Genomic DNA, 26876 nt, shown 5'->3' with positions numbered 1-26876 from the left:
GCTTGAATAAATTATCCATGCCCGCTGTTTTGCATGCGAGTATTCCTGATCCGACTTTAAAGCAAAAGCTGAAACGTGCAGGTCGTTCCAAATAGTTAGATATCTATGGGCGAGTCCTGGAATTAAATTGCGCATTTCAATTGCTGAAATTGACAGGCTAAGATTGTCGGACAGTTCATTAGGAAGCACTCAAGTCAGCAACACGATAGTTGCATTAATTTTGTTAACAATTTCGTAAAGTTGTTGTTAATATTGTTATTATTGTTGTTGGCTTCCTGTTGCTGGCTCCGGCCACAAAAGCAGCTGAGCAGCTGAGCAGCTGAGAAGTGAGCAGCTGAGAAGTTCGGCAATCCCGGCATATTTAAATCCTCTTCATTGTATTCAAATTTCTTTATCCTTTATAATGCCAACCCACTTTTATAATGTCTCGGGCTTATTTTCCCCTTCCGGCCCCAGCGACTCGCTCGACAGTTCGGCTTCTTCGTTCGTATTATGGTTCATGTTCATGTCTTCTTTATCTAAATCATCCAACTGTGTAAATATTTGCCTCGCTTCCTGCATTCCATCCTCGTTATCCTTAAATCGTGCGTGCGAAGCTATACAAAGAGCCGAGTGCCGAGAGTGCACGGGACTCTGTGGCAAATGAAGAGGGCGGCTCGGTCTACCCAACGAACTCGTGGACCCAGACCCATCAAAACAACCCACTAACCCACCGACCGAACGGGACTCTATTCTGGGTTAAATTTTGCATATAAAAGACGGCGCTCCTGCGGATGTTGTCTTTGCAGCCGCACAGTGGGTCAATCGCATTATAAACAATGCTTGAAAAGAAGAGTATTAACAGCTTATATAAATCTCAATTGTTCTTAAAGAAAAATGTGTGCTTAAAAGTTTTCAATTTCAATCTAAATTATCGACAGAAGCAACCAAAAGTTAACAGGTCGTATACGCAACAAATATATTAAGCATACGCCCCACTGTGCACAATTCCGACGGTAAACAATAATCGCAGCATTAATCTGAAAATGCGCACAAATCCGTCAAACTCAGAACACTGAGGCCAAAGAGACAGTGAGAGACAGGGAAAGAAAAGACGAAGGGGAGAGAGAGGAACGGTTGTTGCAAGATGGGGGAACAAAGGGAACAACCAAAACCCCAACAATGACAAACAACATTGTCGGGGATTGTCAGGCCCACGCCATCATTAATTTGAAGAACTTCTCCCACGGTTATCCTTTCGTTGATTTCGCAGGTGGTTCGGGACTAAGCAAATGTTTCGCGTCATCATAAAAGGCAATTAGGCGGCATGACGCACAGGTTTATGGCTTTGAAAATAATATTAGCTATATATTTATGTTTATATTGCCCTACTCCAGAAGTTAATGGGCCGTGCTGGCAATTACCCAGTCAAGCTGGGTCGCACTGCAATCCGCCAGATCGACCAAGGCCCAATCCAATACACAAATTGTCGATTTGTCTAAATATGAATGCGGTTGCAACATGATCCGATACATGTTGCATACTCCCATGTAAATGGCATAGATGTTGGCGTGAATATGCTTTAACTATTTGCCGACTATGAAAACTGATACTTGACACACGCGAACGGACTCATGCCCAAAATGTGCTAGCCAAATTCTGGCAAGTGCCAGTTGGGGCGAGGCACAGTCTCGTGTAATACGAGAACGGTCAACATTGTTTGCAGAAGCGTTGCACAAAGCACTTGACGTGAATTGTTTTCTTAAATGGCTCATTGAAACTTATTTGACTTAAATAAAATCCCAAAAATGCTGCGCAAATTTCTAAACATGCGAAACGAGCTGTCCTAAAATGTTGTTAAAAGTTCATATTTGGTTTTTGCCTTAAAACCCATAAGCGTATTTTAAAATGGTGCTCTTAGTAGCAGCATAATAAAATGATTTTGCAAACTTTTCCGTAAGCTTTTAACTCAAACTCGCCGCAACGCGGCGGAGTTAGTGTGTAAAAACTTAAAAATTCCAGAGTTAACTAAGTATTATTTTATGTACTTACATTGATTATTCCATACTTCTATGCTTGCAGTTGGCGATATATAAACATAAAATGGAACCCAAATCCAGCTTAAGCTCACAGGAGGAACGTGCCCTCAAAAGTTCAGGTATGCAATAAAGACTTTTCGATTCGAGCTCGACAGCATTTTAGCTGAACGTTGAATAGTTTTGGCAAAGGTTTTTGTATGTTGAAATCAAATAAATATTGTGCTGCGCTCTCAACTAAATTTCTAGCTGAATACACTTGGCAAAGCCAGTAGTTAGTTGACCTACAAATATAAAGGAAGGGGTTTTGTAAGTAAAACAAGTAAGAGGCTCTAGTCGAGAGCTCCCGACTAGGGGATACCCTGAACCCTCTTCTTCCAACATCAAATGCATATATATATTCTATTTTAGAAGCTATATGTCAAGTTTGGTGACTCTAGCTCTTGATATTTACCAAAATTGCCCAAAAAACATGATATCGATATCGATTTTTACCGATTGCTTGGAAACGGAGCAAGTTATCGATTATCGGTCTGCGCGGGAACTAGGAGCATCTACATCTAAAATTTCAAGTCTCTAGCTCTTATAGGTTCTGAGATCCTTGCGTTCATACATACGGACGGACGGACGGACGGACAGACAGATAGACAGACGGACATGGCTAGATCGACTCGGCTATTGGTGCTGATCAAGAATATATATACTTTATGGGGTCGGAGATGCTTCCTTCTTCCTGTTACATACATTTCGCTTTCGCACAAATACAATATACCCTTATACCCATTTTTAATGGGTTCAGGGTATAAAAAACAAACTTTTTGACGATTGACGAATCCCTACTATCATACGGCATTCAAACAAATTAAAAATTGATGGGTTGAAATGAGGATATATGTATATGTAGGATATTTGAGGGTACCATTTTCACATGAATTTTGACCAAAATTTATGTTGTCAGATTTGAATGCCAAATTGATTAAGAGGCCAAACCATGGATAAAAAGCCAAACCTTTTGAAAATCGGTTGAGTTTTGACCGAGTTATGGGAGTTGGAAATTTTGACCTATAGGATATATGTATATATGGGATATTTGAGGGTACCATTTTCACATGAATTTTGACCAAAATTTATGTTGTCAGATTTGAATGCCAAATTGATAATTAGGTCAAACCATGGACAAAAAGCCGAACCTTTTGAAAATCGGTTGAGTTTTGACCGAGTTATAGGAGTGGGAAATTTTGACCTATATCTCAATATAGGATATATGTATATGTAGGATATTTGAGAGTACCATTTTCACATGAATTTTGACCAAAATTAATGTTGTCAGATTTGAATGCCAAATTGATTGAGAGGTCAAACCGTGGGTAAAAAGCCAAACCTTTTGAAAATCGGTTGAGATTTGACCGAGTTATGGGAGTTGGAAATTTTGATTTATATCTCCATATAGGATATATGTATAATTAGGATATTTGAGGCTACCATATTCACATGAATTTTGACCAAAATTGATGTTGTCAGATTTGAATGCCAAATTGATTATGAGGTCAAACCATGGACAAAAAGCCGAACCTTTTGAAAATCGGTTGAGATTTGACCGAGTTATGGGAGTTGGAAATTTTGATTTATATCTCCATATAGGATATATGTATAATTAGGATATTTGAGGCTACCATATTCACATGAATTTTGACCAAAATTGATGTTGTCAGATTTGAATGCCAAATTGATAATGAGGTCAAACCATGGACAAAAAGCCAAACCTTTTGAAAATCGGTTGAGTTTTGACCGAGTTATGGGAGTGGGAAATTTTGACCTATCTCTCCATATGGGATATATGTATATGTAGGATATTTGAGGGTACCATTTTCACATGAATTTGGACCAAAATTTATGTTGTCAGATTTGAATGCCAAATTGATAAAGAGGTCAAACCATGGACAAAAAGCCAAACCTTTTGAAAATCGGTTGAGTTTTGACCGAGTTATGGGAGTTGGAAATTTTGACCTATAGGATATATGTATATATGGGATATTTGAGGGTACCATTTTCACATGAATTTTGACCAAAATTTATGTTGTCAGATTTGAATGCCAAATTGATAATTAGGTCAAACCATGGACAAAAAGCCGAACCTTTTGAAAATCGGTTGAGTTTTGACCGAGTTATAGGAGTGGGAAATTTTGACCTATATCTCAATATAGGATATATGTATATGTAGGATATTTGAGGCTACCATTTTCACATGAATTTTGACCAAAATTTATGTTGTCAGATTTGAATGTCAAATTGATAATTAGGTCAAACCATGGACAAAAAGCCAAACCTTTTGAAAATCGGTTGAGATTTGACCGAGTTATGGGAGTTGGAAATTTTGATTTATATCTCCATATAGGACATATGTATAATTAGGATATTTGAGGCTACCATATTCACATGAATTTTGACCAAAATTGATGTTGTCAGATTTGAATGCCAAATTGATAATGAGGTCAAATCATGGACAAAAAGCCAAACCTTTTGAAAATCGGTTGAGTTTTGACCGAGTTATGGGAGGTGGAAATTTTGATTTATATCTCCATATAGGATATATGTATATGTGGAATATTTGAGGGTACCATTTTCACATGAATTTTCACCAAAATTGATGTTGTCAGATTTGAATGTCAAATTGATAATGAGGTCAAACCATGGACAAAAAGACAAACCTTTTGAAAATCGGTTGAGTTTTGACCGAGTTATGGGAGTGGGAAATTTTGACCTATCTCTCCATATGGGATATATGTATATGTAGGATGTTTGAGGGTACCATTTTCACATGAATTTGGACCAAAATTTATGTTGCCAGATTTGAATGCCAAATTGATAAAGAGGTCAAACCATGGACAAAAAGCCAAACCTTTTGAAAATCGGTTGAGTTTTGACCGAGTTATGGGAGTGGGAAATTTTGACCTATCTCTCCATATGGGATATATGTATATGTAGGATGTTTGAGGGTACCATTTTCACATGAATTTTCACCAAAATTGATGTTGTCAGATTTGAATGCCAAATTGATAATGAGGTCAAACCATGGACAGAAAGACAAACCTTTTGAAAATCGGTTGAGTTTTGACCGAGTTATGGGAGTTGGAAATTTTGATTTATATCTCCACATAGGATATATGTATATGTGGAATATTTGAGGGTACCATTTTCACATGAATTTTCACCAAAATTGATGTTGTCAGATTTGAATGCCAAATTGATAATGAGGTCAAACCATGGACAGAAAGACAAACCTTTTGAAAATCGGTTGAGTTTTGACCGAGTTATGGGAGTTGGAAATTTTGATTTATATCTCCACATAGGATATATGTATATGTGGAATATTTGAGGGTACCATTTTCACATGAATTTTCACCAAAATTGATGTTGTCAGATTTGAATGCCAAATTGATAATGAGGTCAAACCATGGACAAAAAGCCAAACCTTTTGAAAATCGGTTGAGTTTTGACTGAGTTATAGGAGTGGGAAATTTTGACCTATATCTCAATATAGGATATATGTATATGTAGGATATTTGAGAGTACCATTTTCACATGAATTTTGACCAAAATTAATGTTGTCAGATTTGAATGCCAAATTGATTGAGAGGTCAAACCATGGGTAAGAAGCCAAACCTTTTGAAAATCGGTTGAGTTTTGACCGAGTTATGGGAGTTGGAAATTTTGATTTATATCTCCATATAGGACATATGTATAATTAGGATATTTGAGGCTACCATATTCACATGAATTTTGACCAAAATTGATGTTGTCAGATTTGAATGCCAAATTGATAATGAGGTCAAATCATGGACAAAAAGCCAAACCTTTTGAAAATCGGTTGAGTTTTGACCGAGTTATGGGAGGTGGAAATTTTGATTTATATCTCCATATAGGATATATGTATATGTGGAATATTTGAGGGTACCATTTTCACATGAATTTTCACCAAAATTGATGTTGTCAGATTTGAATGTCAAATTGATAATGAGGTCAAACCATGGACAAAAAGACAAACCTTTTGAAAATCGGTTGAGTTTTGACCGAGTTATGGGAGTGGGAAATTTTGACCTATCTCTCCATATGGGATATATGTATATGTAGGATGTTTGAGGGTACCATTTTCACATGAATTTGGACCAAAATTTATGTTGTCAGATTTGAATGCCAAATTGATAAAGAGGTCAAACCATGGACAAAAAGCCAAACCTTTTGAAAATCGGTTGAGTTTTGACCGAGTTATGGGAGTGGGAAATTTTGACCTATCTCTCCATATGGGATATATGTATATGTAGGATGTTTGAGGGTACCATTTTCACATGAATTTTCACCAAAATTGATGTTGTCAGATTTGAATGCCAAATTGATAATGAGGTCAAACCATGGACAGAAAGACAAACCTTTTGAAAATCGGTTGAGTTTTGACCGAGTTATGGGAGTTGGAAATTTTGATTTATATCTCCACATAGGATATATGTATATGTGGAATATTTGAGGGTACCATTTTCACATGAATTTTCACCAAAATTGATGTTGTCAGATTTGAATGCCAAATTGATAATGAGGTCAAACCATGGACAAAAAGCCAAACCTTTTGAAAATCGGTTGAGTTTTGACTGAGTTATAGGAGTGGGAAATTTTGACCTATATCTCAATATAGGATATATGTATATGTAGGATATTTGAGAGTACCATTTTCACATGAATTTTGACCAAAATTAATGTTGTCAGATTTGAATGCCAAATTGATTGAGAGGTCAAACCATGGGTAAAAAGCCAAACCTTTTGAAAATCGGTTGAGTTTTGACCGAGTTATGGGAGTGGGAAATTTTGACCTATCTCTCCATATTGGATATATGTATATGTAGGATGTTTGAGGGTACCATTTTCACATGAATTTTCACCAAAATTGATGTTGTCAGATTTGAATGCCAAATTGATAATGAGGTCAAATCATGGACAAAAAGACAAACCTTTTGAAAATCGGTTGAGTTTTGACCGAGTTATGGGAGGTGGAAATTTTGATTTATATCTCCATATAGGATATATGTATATGTGGAATATTTGAGGGTACCATTTTCACATGAATTTTCACCAAAATTGATGTTGTCAGATTTGAATGTCAAATTGATAATGAGGTCAAACCATGGACAAAAAGACAAACCTTTTGAAAATCGGTTGAGTTTTGACCGAGTTATGGGAGTGGGAAATTTTGACCTATCTCTCCATATGGGATATATGTATATGTAGGATGTTTGAGGGTACCATTTTCACATGAATTTGGACCAAAATTTATGTTGCCAGATTTGAATGCCAAATTGATAAAGAGGTCAAACCATGGACAAAAAGCCAAACCTTTTGAAAATCGGTTGAGTTTTGACCGAGTTATGGGAGTGGGAAATTTTGACCTATCTCTCCATATGGGATATATGTATATGTAGGATGTTTGAGGGTACCATTTTCACATGAATTTTCACCAAAATTGATGTTGTCAGATTTGAATGCCAAATTGATAATGAGGTCAAACCATGGACAGAAAGACAAACCTTTTGAAAATCGGTTGAGTTTTGACCGAGTTATGGGAGTTGGAAATTTTGATTTATATCTCCACATAGGATATATGTATATGTGGAATATTTGAGGGTACCATTTTCACATGAATTTTCACCAAAATTGATGTTGTCAGATTTGAATGCCAAATTGATAATGAGGTCAAACCATGGACAGAAAGACAAACCTTTTGAAAATCGGTTGAGTTTTGACCGAGTTATGGGAGTTGGAAATTTTGATTTATATCTCCACATAGGATATATGTATATGTGGAATATTTGAGGGTACCATTTTCACATGAATTTTCACCAAAATTGATGTTGTCAGATTTGAATGCCAAATTGATAATGAGGTCAAACCATGGACAAAAAGCCAAACCTTTTGAAAATCGGTTGAGTTTTGACTGAGTTATAGGAGTGGGAAATTTTGACCTATATCTCAATATAGGATATATGTATATGTAGGATATTTGAGAGTACCATTTTCACATGAATTTTGACCAAAATTAATGTTGTCAGATTTGAATGCCAAATTGATTGAGAGGTCAAACCATGGGTAAAAAGCCAAACCTTTTGAAAATCGGTTGAGTTTTGACCGAGTTATGGGAGTTGGAAATTTTGATTTATATCTCCATATAGGACATATGTATAATTAGGATATTTGAGGCTACCATATTCACATGAATTTTGACCAAAATTGATGTTGTCAGATTTGAATGCCAAATTGATAATGAGGTCAAATCATGGACAAAAAGCCAAACCTTTTGAAAATCGGTTGAGTTTTGACCGAGTTATGGGAGGTGGAAATTTTGATTTATATCTCCATATAGGATATATGTATATGTGGAATATTTGAGGGTACCATTTTCACATGAATTTTCACCAAAATTGATGTTGTCAGATTTGAATGTCAAATTGATAATGAGGTCAAACCATGGACAAAAAGACAAACCTTTTGAAAATCGGTTGAGTTTTGACCGAGTTATGGGAGTGGGAAATTTTGACCTATCTCTCCATATGGGATATATGTATATGTAGGATGTTTGAGGGTACCATTTTCACATGAATTTGGACCAAAATTTATGTTGTCAGATTTGAATGCCAAATTGATAAAGAGGTCAAACCATGGACAAAAAGCCAAACCTTTTGAAAATCGGTTGAGTTTTGACCGAGTTATGGGAGTGGGAAATTTTGACCTATCTCTCCATATGGGATATATGTATATGTAGGATGTTTGAGGGTACCATTTTCACATGAATTTTCACCAAAATTGATGTTGTCAGATTTGAATGCCAAATTGATAATGAGGTCAAACCATGGACAGAAAGACAAACCTTTTGAAAATCGGTTGAGTTTTGACCGAGTTATGGGAGTTGGAAATTTTGATTTATATCTCCACATAGGATATATGTATATGTGGAATATTTGAGGGTACCATTTTCACATGAATTTTCACCAAAATTGATGTTGTCAGATTTGAATGCCAAATTGATAATGAGGTCAAACCATGGACAAAAAGCCAAACCTTTTGAAAATCGGTTGAGTTTTGACTGAGTTATAGGAGTGGGAAATTTTGACCTATATCTCAATATAGGATATATGTATATGTAGGATATTTGAGAGTACCATTTTCACATGAATTTTGACCAAAATTAATGTTGTCAGATTTGAATGCCAAATTGATTGAGAGGTCAAACCATGGGTAAAAAGCCAAACCTTTTGAAAATCGGTTGAGTTTTGACCGAGTTATGGGAGTGGGAAATTTTGACCTATCTCTCCATATTGGATATATGTATATGTAGGATGTTTGAGGGTACCGTTTTCACATGAATTTGGACCAAAATTTATGTTGTCAGATTTGAATGCCAAATTGATAAAGAGGTCAAATCATGGACAAAAAGACAAACCTTTTGAAAATCGGTTGAGTTTTGACCGAGTTATGGGAGTTCGAAATTTTGATTTATATCTCCATATAGGATATATGTATATGTGGAATATTTGAGGGTACCATTTTCACATGAATTTTCACCAAAATTGATGTTGTCAGATTTGAATGCCAAATTGATAATGAGGTCAAACCATGGACAAAAAGCCAAATTGATAATTAGGTCAAACCATGGACAAAAAGCCGAACCTTTTGAAAATCGGTTGAGTTTTGACCGAGTTATAGGAGTGGGAAATTTTGACCTATATCTCAATATAGGATATATGTATATGTAGGATATTTGAGGCTACCATTTTCACATGAATTTTGACCAAAATTTATGTTGTCAGATTTGAATGCCAAATTGATAATTAGGGCAAACCATGGACAAAAAGCCAAACCTTTTGAAAATCGGTTGAGATTTGACCGAGTTATGGGAGTTGGAAATTTTGATTTATATCTCCATATAGGATATATGTATAATTAGGATATTTGAGGCTACCATATTCACATGAATTTTGACCAAAATTGATGTTGTCAGATTTGAATGCCAAATTGATAATTAGGTCAAACCATGGACAAAAATCCAAACCTTTTGAAAATCGGTTGAGATTTGACCGAGTTATGGGAGTTGGAAATTTTGATTTATATCTCCATATAGGACATATGTATAATTAGGATATTTGAGGCTACCATATTCACATGAATTTTGACCAAAATTGATGTTGTCAGATTTGAATGCCAAATTGATAATGAGGTCAAATCATGGACAAAAAGCCAAACCTTTTGAAAATCGGTTGAGTTTTGACCGAGTTATGGGATTTGGAAATTTTGACCTATAGGATATATGTATATGTAGGGTATTTGAGGGTACCATTTTCACATGAATTTTGACCAAAATCGATGTTGTCAGATTTGAATGCCAAATTGATAATGACGTCAAATCATGGACAAAAAGCCAAACCTTTTGAAAATCGGTTGAGTTTTGACCGAGTTATGGGAGTTGGAAATTTTGATTTATATCTCCATATAGGATATATGTATATGTGGAATATTTGAGGGTACCATTTTCACATGAATTTTCACCAAAATTGATGTTGTCAGATTTGAATGCCAAATTGATAATGAGGTCAAACCATGGACAAAAAGACAAACCTTTTGAAAATCGGTTGAGTTTTGACCGAGTTATGGGAGTGGGAAATTTTGATTTATATCTCCATATAGGATATATGTATAATTAGGATATTTGAGAGTACCATTTTCACATGAATTTTGACCAAAATTAATGTTGTCAGATTTGAATGCCAAATTGATTGAGAGGTCAAACCATGGGTAAAAAGCCAAACCTTTTGAAAATCGGTTGAGTTTTGACCGAGTTATGGGAGTGGGAAATTTTGACCTATCTCTCCATATGGGATATATGTATATGTAGGATGTTTGAGGGTACCATTTTCACATGAATTTGGACCAAAATTTATGTTGTCAGATTTGAATGCCAAATTGATAAAGAGGTCAAACCATGGACAAAAAGCCAAACCTTTTGAAAATCGGTTGAGTTTTGACCGAGTTATGGGAGTGGGAAATTTTGACCTATCTCTCCATATGGGATATATGTATATGTAGGATGTTTGAGGGTACCATTTTCACATGAATTTTCACCAAAATTGATGTTGTCAGATTTGAATGCCAAATTGATAATGAGGTCAAACCATGGACAAAAAGACAAACCTTTTGAAAATCGGTTGAGTTTTGACCGAGTTATGGGAGTTGGAAATTTTGATTTATATCTCCATATAGGATATATGTATATGTGGAATATTTGAGGGTACCATTTTCACATGAATTTTCACCAAAATTGATGTTGTCAGATTTGAATGCCAAATTGATAATGAGGTCAAACCATGGACAAAAAGCCAAACCTTTTGAAAATCGGTTGAGTTTTGACTGAGTTATAGGAGTGGGAAATTTTGACCTATATCTCAATATAGGATATATGTATATGTAGGATATTTGAGAGTACCATTTTCACATGAATTTTGACCAAAATTAATGTTGTCAGATTTGAATGCCAAATTGATTGAGAGGTCAAACCATGGGTAAAAAGCCAAACCTTTTGAAAATCGGTTGAGTTTTGACCGAGTTATGGGAGTGGGAAATTTTGACCTATCTCTCCATATGGGATATATGTATATGTAGGATGTTTGAGGGTACCATTTTCACATGAATTTGGACCAAAATTTATGTTGTCAGATTTGAATGCCAAATTGATAAAGAGGTCAAATCATGGACAAAAAGCCAAACCTTTTGAAAATCGGTTGAGTTTTGACCGAGTTATGGGAGTTGGAAATTTTGATTTATATCTCCATATAGGATATATGTATATGTGGAATATTTGAGGGTACCATTTTCACATGAATTTTCACCAAAATTGATGTTGTCAGATTTGAATGCCAAATTGATAATGAGGTCAAACCATGGACAAAAAGACAAACCTTTTGAAAATCGGTTGAGTTTTGACCGAGTTATGGGAGTTGGAAATTTTGATTTATATCTCCATATGGGATATATGTATATGTAGGATGTTTGAGGGTACCATTTTCACATGAATTTTCACCAAAATTGATGTTGTCAGATTTGAATGCCAAATTGATAATGAGGTCAAACCATGGACAAAAAGTCAAACCTTTTGAAAATCGGTTGAGTTTTGACTGAGTTATAGGAGTGGGAAATTTTGACCTATATCTCAATATAGGATATATGTATAATTAGGATATTTGAGTCTACCATATTCATATGAATTTTGACCAAAATTGATGTTGTCAGATTTGAATGCCAAATTGATAATTAGGTCAAACCATGGACAAAAAGACAAACCTTTTGAAAATCGGTTGAGTTTTGACAGAGTTATGGGAGTGGGAAATTTTGACCTATCTCTCCATATGGGATATATGTATATGTAGGATATTTGAGGGTACCATTTTCACATGAATTTTGACCAAAATTTATGTTGTCAGATTTGAATGTCAAATTGATAATTAGGTCAAACCATGGACAAAAAGCCAAACCTTTTGAAAATCGGTTGAGATTTGACCGAGTTATGGGAGTTGGAAATTTTGATTTATATCTCCATATAGGATATATGTATAATTAGGATATTTCAGGCTACCATATTCACATGAATTTTGACCAAAATTGATGTTGTCAGGTTTGAATGCCAAATTGATAATGAGGTCAAACCATAGACAAAAAGCCAAACCTTTTGAAAATCGGTTGAGTTTTGACCGAGTTATAGGAGTGGGAAATTTTGACCTATATCTCAATATAGGATATATGTATATGTAGGATATTTGAGAGTACCATTTTCACATGAATTTTGACCAAAATGTATGTTGTCTGTATGAGCCCATTTTTGAGCCTTTGCAAAATGTGCTTAATTACCTTATGTCTATTACATATAAGTATATTTTCCTCAACTTTAACGTCTGCTTAATAACAGACAGACGAGCTCCTCAGCTCTTGGTTAGAACAACCTTCCTTTCCTCTACAAGGGTTATTGAAGAATTCGTGTATTCCAAGCCCTCATTTGGTACTTTTCATAAAATTGCTTTAATTTGGTTACATGCAAAATGTAATTTTATGTTTTATGTAATTTTTGCAAAGCAATTGCTGTGTGGGATAGCTGAAAATGTGTGTAGTTTTCGTGTCTGCCCAGCTTAAACAGAACAATAAAATTCAAGCTGCCGCGCGGGGTACAAAAGAAATTCAAACAGAGTAAAGTAAACTTGCGCCACCATCATTTGTGTGTTTTGGGTGTGTGTTGGAGTGTGTGTGCTGGTGTGTGTGTGTGTGTGGACTCAATGTCTGCCAACCAGCTTGGAGGTATTCGGAAAGCCCCCCTGCCAACTTGGTGCACCCTTCTCGCCAGTTGCTGCAGCTGCTGAGCTAAGCAAACGTCAAGCGGAGCTGGCGATATGTGAATTCTCGGAGCGTTATTTTTTGCTGCTTTCAGCTACCTTTTCGACTTGCGACTTGTTTGTGGCAAAGTTAAGGAAGGACATAAAGCGACTGGCATCCTGATGTCATAAAAACTGTCGTCGCACTGGCTGTTGCCGATATCGAGTACCGAATACACACACACAACACACACGGACTCGCACTAACAAAAATTTAATCATAAGCGTACAAGAGGATTACGTCATGCGGTGATAAACAACGAAAAACAAAACTATTTGTCGTCTATGCCCCTAGTCCTCGGTTGGGCTCATTAGGGGCATCGCTTTAAAGCGTTCGAGCGCCTCGCTTTGATATCCTGAGCCTTGACGCGTCGCCCAACGCACAGCTACAAAAGTATCTAAGTACATAAATTCGCATGATACCCAAACAAAGAGATGCTCGTTTTTTTCTTTGAATTCAATTTACCCCAGTCTACTGTTTAAAATAACAATGCCGTCTCCACAATCCAGTTGAGACGCATTCGCAGAAGACATATCTGACGAAAAAAACATGAAATACTGCTTTAGCCGGAAGTGTACGACTTGCAGATACCCTGACAGCTCAGCAACACCTGCCGTTACAGACATTTTAGCTTTCTATACATACATGACGAAAAAAACACACATACACACAAATACAGGAACGCACGACGTCTGTCTTTTAGTTTTCCTAAGTTCATACTATATACAGGTAATGAGTTCCAAGATAACTTCGGTTCTTACAGTCCGATCGTTATGAAATTTGCAAGGCTTAAATATGAAATCAAATTTGGTGTATATTTCAAAGTGCAAGGCTCTAACTCTTAAAAGACGGGAGATATCTATATAGTGACAAATTTCTTATCTTCATATACTCATATACTATATATAAATATATATACTATAATACATATTACAAATATGTCACTTTTAAGATACCTCTCGTCTTTTATGTCTACGTACCAAGTTATCTATCTTTTAGAATCCTCGAGTCGATATGAAAAGTCCTGCGAATAACAAGGGAGAATGCATAACCTGATCAAGAATACATATAATCCATGAGGCCAGCGAGGCTAACTGTTACATACACTTCCACCAAACTGTTATATCATTTGTGGCCTTTTTCAATGTGTTCAGGGTATATAGAAAAAAAGGATACATACGTAACGAGGGGGCAAATGTTCTTTGAATGTTTGATGTCCTCATCGCCTGTGCGGTGTGTAAGCTCTTGGGCAGCACATTTGTTCTCTTTTTCTTTTTGACTAACGAGCCACATTTTGGTAATCCGTCCCTTGGGTATTTTCGCATGGAAATGTTAAACCAAAGCCAGGGCTAAAGCCCTTCCCCTACCCATGCGAACGCCTCTCATGAGCACCGAAAAGACTTTCGCAAAACGATTAAATGAGCCATTGGCCATTGCCATGGCACTGAGGCTATGACTTTGACCCAAGGCGTCTGGTTTCCATTTGGGTCGTATTTTGTGTTTTAACGTAGGGTTTTATTTTTTATACCATGTTTGGCGATAAGCACAAGATGGCAAGCGCCGAATTAATGCCCACAAAGCCTTTGACACGCTGTAAAAACTAGGATAGAGAATTCCGGCCCCAATTATCTGCACGCTTGTAATCAATACGATGCCACACAATACTCAAGTTGCCAGCAAAAGTAGAAAAAAATTGTTATCAATTTGAATTGATGTATTTTTCAAATTACACGTAACTCAATCCGGGCTGGGTGCTACAGTGAAGACTCGCTTGGGTGGATAGCGACTGACGGATAGAGTGTCTGTCCAATAGAGAGGGTATGGGTAGGACCTGAGGCATAGCTTAAGGGCATGTGTCCGCCAAAAAGGGCTGTCCGTAGAATACAAGCGTTGGTTAGGAGAGTTTTCACTATAATACCCTTGTCAATTTATATACCCTGTTAACAGGGCTGGGCCGGCAGACAGACAATGCTTGATCTCCTGTTAAGATTGTGTGGAAATAATTGAGTTTAATCATCGATAAGAATCTTTCAGTTGATTTAAGTATAATTTACATTGATTTAAGCTAGGCTTTTTATATTTCATTTTTGGCTGGAAACTCTAGGACTGTAAGCCGAAAAAAATTAGAAGTAAATGTCTGACACATATATAAATTATATTATGTATATATTTTATGTTTCCACTTCCAATAGAGATATCAAAAATGCATACAGACAGTTCGACAGCAGGACGGACATTCAACAAAACCCATATACCCAGTTTTGACATTGCGAATAGCGTATAAATATGCTTTCAAGAAAAAACGCCTCAATTATATCGCAGTTTTTTCTCTTAATGATGGGTAATTCAAGCCTTCGGCATATTGCAACATCAAATAAAGAAACAACGAAGTTTTCTTTAATTTCAGCCAGGCTCAGCATATTACAAATTAAATATAATTGGATTTTGCTTTCAAGGAACAGAAAAAAACTTTCAACTTCAAATAAAATCCTTATGAATTATGGCCAGTTAAGCAACTCATCAATTGATTCCAGAAGATTTTAGGGAAGAAACACATACAAATCTGTTCATTTAGCTCTAACTGGAAGCTAATTAATTAATGCACGACTGCATTAAGTGTAGGATATGTGGACTTGTATTAAGGAAAGTGTGGTTGGGCTCTTGATTTAGCCGTGTGATTTATTTAAAGGCAGGTGTGCCTTTTATTAAAGGCAAATAAATCAAGCTGACGACGGCGTCAACGCTTTGAAGAGGGTTACAGCATGTGGGCAAGACGGTATGATGGCCTCTTCGTATATTGGGGGTCATGGGTTGATGCAGGGCAAAGGCTGATGTTAAGACAAGTGTCTGGCCCTTGGGCATGGCTTGTACTTGGCGCAGGCAACAGGCAGCACACGGAACTGTTTTTCCGGGCAAACAAATGACCTGGAAAAGCCAAACGAAAAGCCAAGCACAAAAGAAATGGAAAAATATGGCAGGAAAATGCGAATGCTGCACAACAACTTGGAAACGGAAACAATTGCAATGACTGAGCAAATGTTTAGCATCTGTCCCGGGGCCACTCGGCGCAGGAAGTGCTCCTCAATGTCGCCGTCGAGGCAAGCTCTACTCCGAGCGTATATTTCGATGCATATTTAGCTTGTAGCTGAACGGCACTAAAAATTAAGTTTGATTTCTCATCGAGTGCTTAGCTGAGTGTAATACTGTCAAGCCTTATCCGGGCCACGTAATTCGAGGCAGAACTTTTGCTAGGTCCCAGCCTCCCTTTGTTGGCATCAATTGCATAGACAAATGCCAAAAACACTTTAGCACACTTTGGCTGCGGCTCGTATAAAAAAGCACTTAATGCAATCTGATAAAAATAGAGCGCAGGAAAATAGTTGGCTCGCAAATGGAGGCTCGTGTAATGCATACCTAATTAGCTTAATGGCCCTTTTGGCCATAAATTATACGAGATTAGGGCGCCAAAAATTTGCATTCACCTGACCCACCTGACCATCACCGGTGGGACAGGAACATAAAAACTTTTCACCCCGACCGATGCGGACCGATAAAATTATTGTCAGCCCTGTAAACGAATAATGATTATAATAATTGTTGTTCGGTTTGGTCGGCATAAAAATCAATAAATTTCTGCATGGAAAAATGCCAATTAAACTGTTTTTAATGCATATGCAATGCATAAAGCGGAAATTAATTACGTAATTAGCTCAATGGTTGCCCAACGGGAGCTCTTGCTGAAAACGAATTTCCACACTGAACCTCATCAGTCAGGCCCACCCCCAGAGAGCATTCATTGGAATAAATATATAACATATTCCTGGACTTATTGGCACTGACAACTGTTCAATATATTTTATTAACAACTAACTGAATGTGCTTCAAATTCCAAATAGTATTTCAGCTATTGTTTAATTTATAATAAACCAATTCACATTATATTTGTACAATTGAAACGAATATGTAAAGTTTCAATATGTATACTTTCGGCATGAAATGAAACAAAATTTTTTTTTTAAGGCTTATGCACAAAATAAAAACTATTGAAGGAGATTCAACTTCAAAGCAAACACAAAATTTACCCCAGATAGATAGATAGATAGATAAATGGATTTATCTTATCTTATTTGATATTGATGCCAATTTTGGCTAGAGATCAAATTTAGCCCCAAAACTTCTCTATGATAGTAGGTACGACAATACAATATTTTCAGTAAAACGAGCAATATAAAATTATAAAAATAAATTATATAAAATAAAAATGTATACAAATCCACCCACACCAAATGCAGTTCGAGTTAGGGGCGGGGAGAGCCATAAAATGAAAGATATTTGATCTGTATCTGATCTGATCTGTATAATACTATTATAAAAGCTACATGTCAAATTTGGTGACTCTAGCACTTCAAAGAGATTTGCTCGAAAAAACAATGATCTCAATATAGATTTTTAACGAATAATTCGAAGCGGGAAAAGTTATTGATTAACGGAAACCAATTCGGAGGACCTACTTTCAATATTTAAAGTGCCTAGTTCTTATAGATTACGAGATCGACGCGTTCGTACTTACGGACAGACGGACGGACACGCTGACCAAGAATATATTCAGTTAATGGGGTCGGAGAACATACATTAAGCTATTTTTACCCATTTTCAAGGATATACAATAATAGCAAGCTAAGATCTGAACGAAAACCTGACTTTATGGATGAGAAAAACCAGATTAAGAAGTCGGTTCAAACCTTAAAGTAAGCCACCAAACATTTTCACGGATGTGAACGACATTTCTTTATTAAATTTGTTAAATATTATTTAATTTTAATTTTAGGTTCTTGAAATGTTCATTTAGATAATTATCGTTTAACAAGGTGTTGATGAGCTGAATAAGTACAAAGTACTTACAAAGTTAAGAATTGGGTTTGCTTTTAAAGTTAAATAACTTTGCTTTTGGTTTGCCTTTTAATTAATTTACTTAATTATAAACACAAAAGTCCTTTTAGCGCATTAAGCGAGGGGTTTAATTAATCAACAGGCCGGGCAAAGCATATTCTGAAGCTCATCGCAAATTTACGCATGTGTATGCAAATATTTTGATGTCTAATTTACATGACACATACGCACCGTTGGACGAAACGCTCTCGCGGTTAATTGATGCAAAATATTGTACATATATCAGCATAAACATGTGTGTGTGCGGAATTTGAATATAGCCCAAGAGAGGCGACTGGAGGTTTCTACTATATACGCAAGATATACTCTGTAAAATTCCACGGACTGTGGAGATGATGATGAGGCGTGCTTTTCATGTGGCAATGGCAACAATTAGCACAAATAGACGACTCACAGTCACAATGACAACAACAAAGGGACATACACACACACATCTATACACACCCATACACACACACATCTATACACACCTATACACACACATGAACACATGCTGCTCTTGCACTTAGCATTTGACTGTTTATGCTTTTCTCAGTACCAAAATATCTTTCTCTGTGTGTGTAAGTATCTCGGTGTGTGCCGGCAAAGTGCACTCACTCTGCTGACAACTGCAAACTACTTATGTATGTTACAGGCACTGACAAGGCGACGTATTCAGAATCAGTCGGAGCCAGTCAGTCATGGCAGGAGGGGGGGGATCTACACTCGGAAGCGGGGACAGCTGCCTCGCCAGGCAGAGGGACCACCAGCAGCAGCGGCAGCAGCAAAGGTGTTAAGAAAGCCATTTCGCCTGCTAATGAGTGTCGGTGTAAATGTGTGTGTGTGTTAGTGTGTGTGTGCGTGTGTACAAGTCCTTGTCTTGGCTTACCTGTGCCTTGTGCCTGGTGCCTTGCCGAGGCTTGAGCTGAAGAGCAAACAAAAATGTTTTCATGTTTGGGCATGTCAACAGATTTGTCCCTTCCAGTTTACCCGTCGTCCACGCCCCCCGCCCAGTTTGACGCCCTCATTCGGCCTACGCGTGGGTTTCTTGTGTGCAAAAGCATTTTGCTTAATTAGTTACAAACATTTAAACACGAAAAAAATAAAAACGGAGTGTCCAAAAGGAATTATCTACCTCAGGCAGACAGGCAGACTAAGTTTAAGGGTCATACATATGTATATGTTTGCGTAACTTCCAAAAAGGGAAGCCGCTCGTCAAGCAACTGACTCTGACAGATTTGATTAAGGATGTCTGATAACTAACTGATAAGCACTCGAATACACTGTCAAAGTCAGCTTCGTTTTAATCATGTCAAAGAACTTACACCTTAAACATTACTTGATAAAGCCATTTGATTTGGATTGGTATCTAGCCTACAAAAGACATCCTAAATGAAAATATTTTATATGATTCGACTGAGACTTCAACTGAAAGTTATCTGCGTGTACATATCACAGAGTTGATCAATCAATCAATCAATCAATCGCAATTGATTCACACCTTTAAAATTAAGTCTTCATTTAAGCATGTAATTATTCTTATGTAAGATGTTAAAGTAATACATCAGCATATCACAAAGTTTTTCAATCAGTCGATCAATCAAGATTGATTCGGTAATTAGCTGAAATATGCCAACCGTTTAAACGAAGTCTTTATTTAAGCATGAACTTATTCTGATGTACGATGTTAAGCAAATAATATGATTAACACAAAGTTGATCAAGCAGTCAGTCAATCACAACTAATTCAATCTTCAATGAATTTAACCCTTCTTTGAAATCAAAGTCTTAGCTTATTAAATTGAATAAATGGCATATCCTTTGATTTACTATAGATATAAACCGTGTCCATTAACAATTAACGGTGTATGCATTTAACTATGTTAATCAATCAATCAATCGCTATTAATTGAATCGCTATTGGCTGAATATTTTTCTACTATTTAAATAGTCTTTATTTATAGAAGGAAAGAAATTATTTTAAATAAAACTAAGCTGCGTATGCATATCATACCAGTCAATCAATCAATCAATTCTTAAGTCCCTGAGAACAAGGCAATTTAGCAGACGGACAGATAGTGTGGGGAAATAAAACAGATTTTTATAAAAAGAATTTGAGCCTGTTAATGAGTGAACTTACAGAACCAATTACTTTTACAGAGAAACTCAAAATGCTGGACATTACGCGAGACAAGCCTGTGAAGGTGTCTGTCAAAGTGGCCGTGCCGGTGCGGGATCACCCGAAGGTGAGTCAAATACCTGACATAATCAGGCTTATGGTAATAACTTTTTGCCATTTGCCAGTTCAATTTTGTTGGCAAGCTACTGGGACCGAAGGGCAACTCGATGAAACGGCTCCAGGAGGACACAATGTGTAAAATGGCCGTGCTGGGACGCGGCTCGATGCGCGACCGCCGGAAGGAGGAGGAGCTGCGTGCCAGCGGCGACAGTCGTTACGCCCATCTCTTTGAGGACCTGCACGTTGAGATTTCAACATTTGCGGCGCCCGCCGAGGCTCACGCTCGTATCGCCTATGCCCTGGCGGAAGTGCGTCGGTTTCTGGTTCCGGTGAGTGGTCCCAACATGGGCGGGGGGCCTTTATTGGTATTTCAGCTGTTTCTGCACAACTTGCAGGCGTAAGTGCTTAAAGTTGCCGCCGCTTCTTTTATTGAGCGCACACAAAATCTTAAATTTGTTCTCAAGTCCAGGACCTGGGCAGCCACTGGGCTGCTGCAGCTGCTGCTCCAAGGTTGCACTCGTTATCGACTCCAGCTTCCGTCTGCTGCTGGCTGCATCGCAACGTCCTCCGTCAGCTGCCTTCGTGGCACGCCAACACGCCTCGCTGACTAAATTGCATTGTGCTGTAATTACATTTGCCACCCCCTTTTGGCGCTCCATAAACTTCGCACTCGACGCTGTCGAGCTGCCGATGTCGCCTCTGTCCATTGTGTGGTTCCTGGCACGCTATCACCATGCCATGGCATCTCCATCTCCATCGCCATCGCCACAGTCATTGCATTCTGGCATCGCGTGTGTTCTCTGTTCTGTGTCCGTTCTGCTCCGCAGTATCCCTCATCCACTTGAGATACAAACGGTAACCATTTAGTATCCTCGATGCTCGTTTACAATCCTTCCGCTTCCATCGGCCAGCTGGAGTGCACATGTTCACATGTTCACATCTTCACATGCCTCGCTATGATATTTATTTATTTATTTATTTTGCTTTGCTCTCAATGAAAAACTACGTATGCACCTTAAATTATAGCCTCCCACTTGCCCTGAATAGCTGACCCAAATCGTATCTAAAATATCCTTAGCTCGAATTCTATATCCTGGGTTGCTTTCAAGCGACTGTTACAAAATTGTATATTCACTTTAATTTAGATCCGTTTGAATTTTATTTTAAGTTAAAAGTCGTAAATTTAAAAGGTAAGTCCGTGTAATTTAATACTTATGTTATAAAAACTGAAAGTTTCCATTGTGTGCAACACACAAAGATTGGTTTTTAGTTCTTTCATTCTTCAAAGAATAATATGTACTTTACGAAGTTAAGGGCTCGAGCTCCCGAGAAAATTATTTAATTTATTTAAAAGTTATTTTCTTAAATAAATGTATTCAAATAAAATTTTGTCAAGACAATTTATGCCAAGGAAATTGAATAGAAGCAACATTATTATCGCTTTAGGCCAGTAATAAATAAATGTTAAACTTCATTAACAGCTAGCTCTTGGATTTTGGAGCTAAATTGAATTTTGAAAATTAAGATTTAAACAACAAAACATCAAAGCTTGGGCAAAATATCCAGAGACATGTGTTGCCAGCTGCAGGTTGTGAGTAACACACGAGCGAACCTCTGACACGCAACTGTCAGAGGCATAAATTTTCTTTGGCCGCGGTTTGGAAGATTTCAGATCTGATGACACACACAAAATTTGCATAGAAATTATTTCAATTTTATGCTCGTATGTGAGACGCATAAGCTGTTTCAATTTAGATAAATAACATATATAAGGCTTATGACACGAAACAATATGTGTGTGTGTGCCATATCCTGGCAATACCTCGGCTCTTGTATTGTTTATGGCAGCTGCCATAGCGATTTATGGGGTTGATTGTCCTGCGAGCAGGCAGCTCCAACAACAGCCAGTCGAGTGGAATCTAATGAAATTAGTAGTTGGATCTTAGACATATTAGGGATTCACACTGAACTAACCATAACTCGGTTAATGTTGCCAAATAAAAAAGTATTAACACAGCCGCAGCTCCTGCTCCTTCTGCTTTTTTACCTCCATCTCGAAGATAGCTGCCAAATTGTGGTGTGTATCCGTTTGCCTAGGTTGCCTCTGCTGCTCCTCCATAATTGCATTAAGCATGAGCACACACTCACACACACTCACACAGCCGTATTTATTGCTCTGCTTCAACGCGCACCCACCCCTCGCATGTACTGGGTCACCCAAGGAGCAGAGAGGATGAGATGTGCTGTGGATGCGAATGTGACACTCGCAAACTTTTAATTGACATCCAATAAAATTCGCATTTATTACGCGCACTGAGAACGCCTGAATTAAATTTAATTGCTAGACGAGACAAAATGCAGCTTTTATGACCACCCCCAATGCCGGCAGCGAGGTGTCAGCATGGTCAGGGCACATGGCAACCCATTGTTAATCGTGTATTGCACTGTGTACTCTTCCACAGGACTACCATGACGATATCCGACAGGAGCAGATGTGGGAAATGCAGGCACTGACGTCCACGCCCACGCTGAGCCACCTCGACGACTCACAGAGCCCGACCAATACCAACCGCGGCCTGGGCGGTGGCTTGGCAGACATGGACACGTCCAACGACGACAAGTCTGACAACGATACCAGCGGCATGGACTGCCTCTCGCCGGACAAGCTCGACTGCGGCCAGTCCTGCAGCAGCAGTGGTGGCGGCGGCGGCGGTGGCGGCGGTGACACCCACCCACATCATCAGCATCACCAGCACCAGCACCAGCCAGCGCACTTCCATCAGCTACTCCAAACGCATGGAGGCGCCAGCGCTGCAGCTGCAGCTGCCGCCTGTGGGGAGCATCTCACTGGACAGGCGAATACTGCGACAGCAGCAGCACGTGAGTACCTCCAGCAGGGCAAATGTAATTACCGCGAACAAAAAATGGGAATGGCAAATAAGATTGAGAATGGATAGTTTCTCGCAGCGGAGCCAGCCATTGTGATTCGCATTAAGCAAATGCAATTTTAGTGCAGTAATCAAATTTCTTGATCTATATAAAATTATCCAGCCATTCAACCAACGCAGTTGAATGCAACGTTTCGAAATACTTTCGAGGGATATGCAGAGGAAATGGTGTGCCACAAAATATACATTCTTATTTTTTTATAAATATTCAAAAGTAAAAATTCACTTACATTCACACGCAATAGAGCCATCTATTATATAAATCCAGATTTGAAGAAATACATATCAGAGTGCTAGAGTGGGATAGAGGAGAAGGAGTATATTAGAGTGAGCGTATGATCAGAAAAAAATGTTATTAAATTACTCGCACAGCTTGTAAAACCAAAGGCAGCTGACCTTACTTGAATTCATGAGAATTGCATAGAAGGGCGATATTTAAAAATATTCAATTTGCTGCGCAGCAAGAGGAATTATGAAAAATGTATAAAACATAAGGCGGCATTTGTTATAGGAAAACATAAATAGCAGATATTACCCGTCCTTTCCCGACCAAAGTTTTTATCATAATAAATTCCCTTCTACTTAAACATACGTATGTTGAGCTATAGACCTAAATACAGGGCATCTGCCACCTGCGGGGCGATTGCATATACTCTCTGAAATCACAATTACCACTTCATTTCAGTGCACACCACAGCAATGGCTGTGGCGTTGCAGCATCAGCTGACGGCTGCCGGCATAGGTGGACTTTTGAAGCCGTCGCCAGGCATGGGAGTGGCCGGTGCCATGTCTGGCCTGCCCACAACGCAGGGCGGCTCCGCGGCACTGCAGCTGACCGGCGATGGAGAGGCAAACACATCGACATTGACGCTACTGGAACCGCCTGGAGCACTGCTGCATCCTGCGCTTCGCAACGTGAAGGCCATCAATATAGGTTAGTTGCAGCGAATTGGCCAGGCGGTGCTCAGCTTCGTTTATCATTACAGGTAGCGGCCTGGGGCGCAAGCGACCGCTGCTGGGCGTTCCACGATCCGGCATGAATCCGACAAAGCGCACCGTGATGAGCCTGCTGGCGCGGGCCAAAAACTCCCAAGCACTTCACACAGTGCGCCAGCCCGTGGTCACCGCCACAAGTTTTGCCGAGTAATTAGCGCTGTGCCTTGGAGTCTGTTTGGAACACAATTTGAATTCCCTCTCTCTCTCTCTCCCCCCTGTCTGCATTTTCAGGCCCCTCCAGATGCTGGCCTCACCCTTCATCATTCCGCACCAGGGCATGGATCAGTCCATCATAGCGCTGCCCAAGGAGAGTCTCGCCCAAGGCGTCTAACCCTATGACTTTTATACGCTGCGCACCGCAGATGGTCGCACCTGACCGCCTACAATTTGCCCCGCCTCCTTCTTCTAAAGACACAAATAAGTTAGGCTTACCAAATACAATTTATGAAATACGCTTTCTTAACATAAGATTCGAATCTATTGAGGAGCACACGCCCGACCATAGCGAATATTCCGCTTTGTATAACCAACTCGTAAGCGTCTTTGAAGGAGCAGCTGTGGGATCGGGGTTAGCCGACGATTGAATGCCCTACCAATACCAGAAAGCCTATCTAAGCACACGATTTGTTTTAAGCGAATTACAAAATAAATAACGCAAGTATTTTTAATGCGATGTTTTATTTCCAAACAACCCCCCCAAAAAAAGGAGAAACCTAAACGAATAAAAAAAAAACAAAAAACAAAAAAAAAACTAAATTAGTGTCAAATTAACGAAAAACTTCAATAGAATTAAAATGTAAACGCAATTACTTTAAATAAATTACTTTAAATAAATATACACACACACACACACAATTGCAAGTACCATATATATATATACATACACAAATATATATATATATATATACATACAGCAAATATATATACACTATGCATACTTATATGTACTTAAATCTATATATTTAAATGAAAATGTGTTGGAAGTAAACAAAGAGAGAAAAAACAAACAAGAAAAACTAACCTAAACACACGCCACATAAATTGATAATAATTTTTGGAGTATTTTAAAATGCAACTCAATAAAATGCATCGACGGAGCTAAGTACAAGAAGAACAGAAAAGCTTAACGACCACAACTAACACATACACTTTATTTATGTTGACTAATCGAGAAATTGGCCATAGAACTGCTTCAGCTAAGCATATTATCCAATATTTATGTTTTTGCATATATTTGGAGCACAGTACCCGTAGTACATATATAGATGAAATTCCAAAGCCTGGATTTAAGTGATCAGATGTGGATCCCACCGCCTTCAGCTTGTTTCATATTGAACCCAAAGCAAATGTCGTTAACATACAAAAATTGTTCGGTTTCAGTTCAAACACAGACAAAAGTTTTCAATAACATCGAATGCAACGAATTCTACACCAATCTTTTGCAGAGAGAATTTTCATAAATTCGAATTTCTTCAAATTATTTAAATTGATGCTTACATAATTTTCGAAGAGCTTGGGCCTATCCTCAGCCAGGTTTAAAGCTCTGTTCTAGCTGATTTTGCATCGTTTCTGAAAGTAAGTCGAATAATAATAATTAAGATTAGCATGGATTGCAGTAACATTATCTATTTTGCACAAAATGCAAGGAATTTTAGTCCAGTCTCGTTAAAAACTAAATATATTTGATTTCAAATATGCGCTCGCTAAATAGATGAGGTAAAAATATGCTGAGTACGTTTGTTGAATGAACAAATTATAAAATCTAAATGTGCACCCAAATGCATTCATAACTAAGTATAACCAATATGAATACGAATACAAATACGAATACGAATACGAATACGAATACATACAAACATAAATAGAGTATATGCATTAATGTTCAACAGTTTAATCAAAAGGCATATTTACAATTTACAAGCAAAACAGAATATAATAAAACCAAATATTGATATTGATGTTGAAAGAAACCAACCGTGTAAAGTCCTAAAAAATAAAAATAATAAAAACGCAAAAAAAAAAAAACGATTACTCGTACCTACATAAATAACTGCATGTAGTGAAACTCAAATATTAATATGCAAATTTAATTAAATAATTAATTAACTTAAACGGTACTCGTACACACAATATTGATGTGAGTAATTGCAGCCACACAACCACCACAGCTTCGAGCTATTCAAAAATAAATGTAATATTTTAAAAATACAATAAATCGCAGACATTTTCAATGTTTTTCTTACTATAAATATATCTTAGCCTAGGGCCAAACAGTTATTAAAATCAATTGGTCATC

General features: G+C 37.8%; 1 protein-coding gene across 1 annotated transcript in view; it reads left to right on the top strand.

Moving 5' to 3' along the window:
* The window catches only part of LOC115760792, a 29178-nt gene extending 3770 nt beyond the window's left edge, over positions 1–25408 (top strand). Inside the window, exons 2-8 of the mRNA XM_030702288.1 lie at positions 2062–2137; positions 20558–20643; positions 20702–20965; positions 23099–23516; positions 24270–24518; positions 24571–24727; positions 24812–25408. Coding sequence (XP_030558148.1) covers positions 2083–2137; positions 20558–20643; positions 20702–20965; positions 23099–23516; positions 24270–24518; positions 24571–24727; positions 24812–24911 — 1329 coding nt within the window. The 5' untranslated portion in view covers positions 2062–2082 and the 3' untranslated portion in view covers positions 24912–25408. The remainder of the gene's footprint in view (positions 1–2061; positions 2138–20557; positions 20644–20701; positions 20966–23098; positions 23517–24269; positions 24519–24570; positions 24728–24811) is intronic.
* Positions 25409–26876: the final 1468 nt, after the last annotated feature.

The sequence above is a fragment of the Drosophila novamexicana genome, unplaced genomic scaffold, assembly GCF_003285875.2.
Source record: "Drosophila novamexicana strain 15010-1031.04,08,12 unplaced genomic scaffold, DnovRS2.1 tig00000462-arrow-pilon, whole genome shotgun sequence".
In the NCBI taxonomy this organism is placed as follows: domain Eukaryota; kingdom Metazoa; phylum Arthropoda; class Insecta; order Diptera; family Drosophilidae; genus Drosophila; species Drosophila novamexicana.
Note: the sequence above shows the minus strand (reverse complement) of the source record. Positions and strands in the feature narration are given on the sequence as shown.